Below are 6,575 nucleotides of genomic sequence, written 5' to 3' on the forward strand. Positions count from 1 at the left end.
CGCGAGTATAAAAAAGAAAAAAATGATTAAAAGAATTCTATCGCTGTTTTTTAATGTCCGATGTGCGAGTTAAAGAACGGCCCGCGGTTCAACGTCGGTTTATCCGGATGAAAGATTCGATATTTTTTTGCCGTAAAGATCGCAGCAGTTTACGATTTCACTCGCAGCGATGAAGTGGACGGTGCTGGCAGCGACGCTGAGCATGGCGCTCGCCGCGACCGACGTCGACAGCGACAAGCACAAGCCGGCGCCGACCAAGGCGCATGCGGCGCCCAAGGCCACGGAGCCCACGTCGCCGGCGGGCATCCAGTTCCGCGACTTTGTCGCGCATGACGACACGCAGACGTGCTCGCAGGACATCCACTCGACGCCGTTCAACGTGCAAGTGCGTGGCACGAACCTCGGCGGCTGGCTCGTCCTCGAGCCGTGGATCACGCCGACGCTCTTTTACCAGTTCCTCGGCACGCAGGAGCGGTTTGGCGACCAAGCGCCCGAGAAGACGGCGATGGACCAGTACACGTTTTGCACGGCCTTGGGCAAGGAAGAGGCCAACCGCCAGTTGCGCATCCATTGGAACAACTGGGTCACGGAGGCCGACATCAAGGAGATGGCGTCGTTTGGCGTCAACTCGCTGCGCATTCCGGTCGGCGACTGGATGTTTGTGCCGTACGAGCCGTACATTGGCTGCACGGACGGCTCGATCGAGCAGCTCGACCGCGTCCTCGACCTCTGCGACAAGTACAACATCAACGTGCTCATCGACATCCACGGCCACATTGGGTCCCAAAACGGCTTTGACAACAGCGGCAAGACGCACCAGGTCAAGTGGACATCGCTCGCGAGCACGCAGCCGGTGGGCACGACGACGTTTGAGCACTGGCCGATCCGGTACGCCGAGTGGGCCGGCACGTTTGACCCGATCAACCACAACTACTCGTCGATCAACTACGCCAACTTGAACCAGTCGCTCACGGTCGTCAACAAAATCGTCACGCGGTACGCCAACCACCCGGCGATCCTCGGGCTCCAGCCGGTCAACGAGCCGTGGGAGCTCACGCCCATTGACGTGCTCAAGAACTTTTACTGGGACTCGTACAAGGTGACCAAGTCGCTCGCGCCGTCGTGGAAGTTTGTCGTACACGACTCGTTCCGCTTTGGCCTGAGCTACTGGTCGCAGTTCATGAAGGGCTGCCCGGACATTGCGCTCGATACGCACATTTACCAAGCGTGGATGAACCCTGGTACGCGCTTCGATCCTCACTCTGTTTTGTTTATCCTTGGTGCGTGTAGGCAGCGCCGAAGACTTCAACTCGAACGCGTGCCAGCAAAAGTACACGATCTCGGACATGGAGAACGCGCTCATGCCCGTCATTGTCGGCGAGTGGTCGGTCGCGACCGACAACTGCGCCATGTGGCTCAACGGCTTCAACGACAACCTCCCGGGCTTTCCGAAGGTCATGTGCACCAACCAGAAATGCCCCGTCGACTCGACGTACCTCGGCTACGGCTTTCCGGGCACGCCGCTCGACGTGACCAAGCCGATCCAAGGCCCGTACGGGACCGGCACGTCCGGCCCGTCGTTTGGCTACTGCCCGGTCAACAGCCAGACGTCGTTTGACAAGGACCACCTCGCGTTCACGACCGACATGGTGCGCAAGAAGCTCAACGCGTTCCAGGTCGGCCACGGCTGGTACTTTTGGAACTTCAAGACGGAGCTCGACATGACGTGGAACTTCATTCAACTCAACCGGCTTGGCGCGTTCCCCAAGAACGTGAGCAACTACGAGCCGGGCGAGGTCGACAATGCGTGTCTCGCCGAAGACAAGGGCGAGTTTGTGTGCCAGGCCAAGCGCGGCGTCAAGGCGTTTGAGCTCGAGAACGGCCTCAAGTACGCGTGCAACTGCCCCGGCGTCGACTGCAAGGACATTGAGACCAAGTACGCGACTTTGGTTGAGCGCTGCGACTACGCCTACAACGCCTACTGGCACCTCGAACGCGTACGTCGCCATGCACCGAGCGAGGCTAACGCAATGTGTTTCTGAGTGTAGACCAAGGGCGCGACCTGCGATTTCGGCGGCTCGGCCCATCTGATCTCGATCCCGTCCAACGTGTCGTATGCGACTGTCGACTCGATTGCGTCGGCCGACATTGCCCATGCGACGTGGAACACGTTGATGGCGTCCGGCGGCTTCATCCTCGGTGGCATCGTCGGCGTCGGCTTGACGGTGCTGCTCCTCACGATGCACCGCAAGAACGCTGCGCGCAAGATGTACTACGGCCGCAACCCGTCCGATGTCGTGCTCATGGGCGACCGCGCCAACGGCGAAGAGCGCACGCCACTCGTCTCCAAGTTCTAAGTTGCTGCAGTTATCTCCATCTCGTCTTTGCATGTCGTACGTAGCGTCTTGATGCGGCGTGGCCAAGTTGTCAAGGCAGGGTACCGTCATCTCGCGTCGGGCGAGGAGGACCGAGCGATATGATCGCAGCGGTGGGCATGTACGGCGACGACGATGGCTTGGCGTCGAGAGTTGCGCTGGCCGAAGGGTGACATGCGAGCGGCGAACTTGAAGTGGCGCGAGCTCGTGGCCCGGCACTGCGCGCTGCTTGCGATGTGGAGGCGCATGACGCACTGAGCTATACGATGATGCAAGCCTCCTCACAAGAACGTCCTCGGTCGTTCCGGTACCAACATAGTGGGAACCCAGTACCTCGCCAGGCGAGAAGATGGTGCCATTGGCGCCGCCTTGACACCAGCGACGACGCCCCTACGTGGACGGAAGCTGCAGCATGGCGTCGGTGCGAGAGCGTAGAAGGCGACGATCGCGGCGGTGCCATGTAGTACGTGGCAGCACGACAACGATGCATTGAGTGAGGCGCGCACAGTAGCAAGTGCAATGTATTGTTGGCACTTAGGACGACCCGGCTTCGACGTAGAGGGCGTGGTAAAGGAGGTAGGCGTAGCGCGCGAGGACGTAGTAGCCAGGCACGGTCGCGAGAAAGATGAGCGGGCGCGGGCCGGCCTGCGTGACGCCGCCAGCATGCGCGAGGATCGGGTAGAGGAGACGGATGGCCACGTACACGTACCCGAGCTCGATCTCTTTGCCCGTCACGAGCGCATTCGCCCAGAAGAGCGAGAGGAAGACGCCTTGCCACTCGACAAAGTTGCCCACGGAGCGGTCGGCGGCGATGAGCACGTCGCTCGTGTACCGGTTGTAGCGCTCCTTCGTGCTCGTCGCGGCCTTGAGCGCCTTGAACGCCCGGACCGACCGGACCTTCCCGACCACTTGGATGAGGATGTTGAAGAGGAACGCGCCGGCGTACGCGAGCGTCACCTTGGCGGCCGCGACCGGGACGGTGACCGTGACCATGCTGGCGAAAATTGGCAACTGCCATCGTGCCACGATCAGACATTGGGTTGCGTGGTTTTAGACTACGGGCCAACACTGCGGCGGCGCTCGGCGACGGCCGCCATGGCCACGTGTGCTGTCCGCGCTGCACAGCTTGCAGTCATGAATTGTAGTTTGGATGTCAATCCTGCCAAGGACAATGTTGTATTGGTCTCATGCCAGCACTATGGTGGAGGCATGCACATGCCGAGCAAGGACAGTTCTCGCCGGGCGAATGGACGGCTGTATGCACATGCAGTGCGCCCAAGGGACACTTTAAAGCAGTGCCATGAGAGGCATGCTATGTACATGTACGAGTCGCTACGCTTGCAGGCGCAGCGCGTGGCGAGCGCACAACGGTGCTGCTGGTGGTCGACGCTAGGTGGCGTGATATTAGCCACCTGCACGTGCCAGGTTGCGGATTCGTCTTGAGATTTGTATTGCTCATCGTATGATGGCTTTGGTGGGATTCCCAATCATCCGGATAATCTGCACGGAACCGGAAAGATTCGATGCCAAGGTCGACCGGCGGCGACGGGCTCGATGGCGGCTGGGACACCTTCCTCGATGGCTTCGAGATGGGCGAGCTCAAGACGCTCTGCTACGCGCCGATCCAGACCAAGGTCGAGACGCGCTGGGAGCGTCGGAAGCGGCGCGAGCTCGCCGCCACGGTCGGCCATGCGTCCATGGCCTTTCACTGCTCATGCGCCTCTTCTCTGTGCATAGACAAAGCGCGCGTATCGGTACGTGGCGCTGCGTGCGAAGCCACCAATGGCAATCTTCACGTCCGAAGTACCGTACCCACTGCCGCCGTCGGCCGGCAAGGCGCAGGCGACATGGACGAGCTACCGGCGGTCGGTCTCGACGACGTCAACGACGCTAGTGCACCTCGCCAACGAGACGATCGTCGATGACTTTTATACGCACGTTTTGGCCGCGCATGAAGCGACGCTTGCGTGCGCGACGGCCGATGCAGTACACCTCGTGACGGCCTCGGGCCAGCGCGCTCGGCACGGTGTGCTCCACGCCTCCTCGCCATCCTCGTCGGTTGCAGCGCTCGGCTCGATTGCATGGCTCTCGTCCACGCAGCTCGCCCTTGGTGCGAGCGACGGCGCCTTGTACCGCTACGACCTCCCGACGATGGCGCGTCTCGATGTCGTACCCGCAGCGCATCTTGACCGCATCGACGTCATCGCCAGCGATGGCCACGGGTGCTACACGGGCGCGCGCGATGGCTCGATCGCGCACTGGGACTTCCGCCTCCCGCATCCGAAATCGTATGAGCGTACCGACCACTCGCAAGGCGTCTGCGGCCTTGCGCTCTCCGCCGACGGCACGCGGCTCGCGTCCGGTGGCAACGACAACCTCGTGTGTCTCTTTGACACGCGGCAGCGGCGCGTAGAGCACCTCCTGCAAGGCCACAGCGCCGCGATCAAGGCGCTGGCGTGGAACCCGCACGAGCGCTGCGTCCTCGCCACCGGCGGCGGCCTCGCCGACAAGAGCCTCAAGTGCTGGTACGCCGTCACGGGCGCGCTGCTCTGCTCGGCGCCCACGTACGGCCAAGTGTCGGCGCTGCTTTGGCCGACAAACCAAAAGCACGAGATCGTGACGGTCGGTGGGCTTGGTGCCGACGCGGTCCAGCTCTGGAGCTACCCGTCGGGCAAGCGCGTGACGAGCGTGCCAGCCCCATCGAAAGGGCGGCTCCTCGACGGAGCTCTCTTTGGCGACCACGTGGTGACGCTAAGTGCCGATGGCACGCTGCAGCAGTACGAGCTTGTGCTCGACCGAAAGCGGCGATCGCCTCCGTCCGAGACGGGGACGCCCGACACACCGGACGAACGACAACGTCGTCGCCGTCTTCGCATGTTGTGAGTGTAGTATGACACGTAGTGAACGAATGTCTCGTCTTTGTATCTCAAGCAGGCGCGTGCGACGTACGTAGCGTTGATGCAAGGACGTGGACGCTACCGTTGTCATGACTCAAGTGGGTCGAGCAGCAAGGCAGAGGGCGAGGTGCTCCGGAACGCTTTCACCTGCGACCACGAGGCGCCCGCGCGACAGATCCACCGCACTGCAGTCCCTACTAGTACTAGTAGCCCAACGTCCCGCGACGACCCCTTCGATCCCAAAGTGTCGACCTTCAGCGTTCCCACTGCGTCTTCAGCCACAAGGCCAGCGCACCTTGGTACAGGAGTCGTAGTCGTGCATATAAAAGTAGCAAGCTAAGCTCTAGTAGCAAGCTCTAGTAGCAAGCTCCAGTAGTTCGAGTAGCTCCATCACACCCTTGTGGTGCTGTAATCAACGGTGCAGTCATCCGCCATACTACGCCATAGTACGCGGTGTCGCTTGTTGCATGTGGAAGAAGCCAGTGGAGGCTTGGCGCCACAATTTAGCCAATCAGCACCGTATGTGGATAGCGTTCGCGTTTGATTGGCTGCAACGGACCTATCCCGTTTGCATTTCATTTTGGCCAATGGCCTTGCGCGAGCCGGTAGCATCTGGGCAGCCGAGGACGCCGCGAGGCAGGCGTGGTTGCCTTCCAGTCTGCGATCCACCACCACCTTGGTAAAAGCACAATGCAGGTTGTGACCAACTACCTCGTCAACAGCTCGATGGAGCAGCTCCTCTCGCTGCGCGCGTCGGCCCGCCTCCTCTTTGCGTGCCTCGCGGTCAACATGCTGCTGCAGGCGGTGTTCATCTCGTACAAACTCATCGACACGGTCGACGCCTCGACGTGGAGCTCGACGGCGCTGGTCTCTCTCGTGGTGTGCTACACGGCGTGGATCGTCATCTCGGCCATTGGCGGCGTCTGCGGGCTCTACTCGACGCACTACCACCACACGCCGTCGGCGCATTTGTGCCTTGGCGCGTGGCTGCTGCTCGTCGTCTTTCAGCTGCTCGAAGGCGGCATTGCGATCTTTTACCTCTCGCCCGAGGCAGAGTTGGGACCCGAGACGCGCCGCATGCTCGCTATCAACACGGCTGCGCTCATCGCGATCGAGGTTCTCTTTATTGTGTTCATCCTCGGGTACATCCAGCTGCTCGAGTACTGCGCGCCGTTCGACTACAACACGATCCTCGACCATGAGGACGCGCATTTCATGGCAGCGACCGAGTGCTCGTCGCCCAAGGTGCTCGTGCCGCTGCAAGACATGCCGACCACTTACGGCACCGCTAGTCATGTCTAAC

General features: G+C 61.2%; 4 protein-coding genes across 4 annotated transcripts; 3 read left to right on the top strand and 1 right to left on the bottom strand.

Annotated features, from left to right (window-relative positions):
• The first annotated feature begins 155 nt into the window (after nt 1-155).
• SDRG_04526 (hypothetical protein) lies at nt 156-2,396 on the top strand. Its single transcript, XM_008610201.1, has 3 exons — nt 156-1,241; nt 1,291-1,997; nt 2,049-2,396. The coding sequence occupies exons 1-3, from the start codon at nt 170-172 to the stop codon at nt 2,355-2,357; spliced, it is 2,088 nt and encodes a 695-aa protein (XP_008608423.1). The 5' UTR covers nt 156-169; the 3' UTR covers nt 2,358-2,396.
• A 482-nt stretch (nt 2,397-2,878) lies between these two features.
• On the bottom strand, nt 2,879-3,381 carry SDRG_04527 (hypothetical protein). Its single transcript, XM_008610202.1, has one exon. It carries the CDS (start codon nt 3,366-3,368, stop codon nt 2,910-2,912), a length of 459 nt encoding a protein of 152 aa, XP_008608424.1. The 5' UTR covers nt 3,369-3,381; the 3' UTR covers nt 2,879-2,909.
• A 494-nt stretch (nt 3,382-3,875) lies between these two features.
• Nucleotides 3,876-5,305, top strand: SDRG_04528 (hypothetical protein). The gene is made up of 2 exons (XM_008610203.1): nt 3,876-4,057; nt 4,113-5,305. The coding sequence occupies exons 1-2, from the start codon at nt 3,899-3,901 to the stop codon at nt 5,256-5,258; spliced, it is 1,305 nt and encodes a 434-aa protein (XP_008608425.1). The 5' UTR covers nt 3,876-3,898; the 3' UTR covers nt 5,259-5,305.
• Nucleotides 5,306-5,863: 558 nt separating this feature from the next.
• SDRG_04529 (hypothetical protein) lies at nt 5,864-6,575 on the top strand. The gene has a single exon (XM_008610204.1). It carries the CDS (start codon nt 5,963-5,965, stop codon nt 6,572-6,574), a length of 612 nt encoding a protein of 203 aa, XP_008608426.1. The 5' UTR covers nt 5,864-5,962; the 3' UTR covers nt 6,575.

The sequence above is a fragment of the Saprolegnia diclina genome, assembly GCF_000281045.1.
Source record: "Saprolegnia diclina VS20 unplaced genomic scaffold supercont1.11, whole genome shotgun sequence".
NCBI classification, from domain to species: Eukaryota; Oomycota; class Saprolegniomycetes; order Saprolegniales; family Saprolegniaceae; genus Saprolegnia; species Saprolegnia diclina.

What these genes read in the sequence shown, in the direction of transcription:
- SDRG_04526 (XM_008610201.1), top strand. Translation starts at nt 170, where the DNA reads ATGAAGTGGACGGTGCTGGCAGCGACGCTGAGCATGGCGCTCGCCGCG. An exon ending in CCAAGCGTGGATGAACCCTG is followed by an intron (nt 1,242 to 1,290) that starts GTACGCGCTTCG and finishes TGGTGCGTGTAG; the next exon opens with GCAGCGCCGAAGACTTCAAC. An exon ending in CCTACTGGCACCTCGAACGC is followed by an intron (nt 1,998 to 2,048) that starts GTACGTCGCCAT and finishes TTCTGAGTGTAG; the next exon opens with ACCAAGGGCGCGACCTGCGA.
- SDRG_04527 (XM_008610202.1), bottom strand. Translation starts at nt 3,368, where the DNA reads ATGGTCACGGTCACCGTCCCGGTCGCGGCCGCCAAGGTGACGCTCGCG.
- SDRG_04528 (XM_008610203.1), top strand. Translation starts at nt 3,899, where the DNA reads ATGCCAAGGTCGACCGGCGGCGACGGGCTCGATGGCGGCTGGGACACC. An exon ending in GGCGCGAGCTCGCCGCCACG is followed by an intron (nt 4,058 to 4,112) that starts GTCGGCCATGCG and finishes CTCTGTGCATAG; the next exon opens with ACAAAGCGCGCGTATCGGTA.
- SDRG_04529 (XM_008610204.1), top strand. Translation starts at nt 5,963, where the DNA reads ATGCAGGTTGTGACCAACTACCTCGTCAACAGCTCGATGGAGCAGCTC.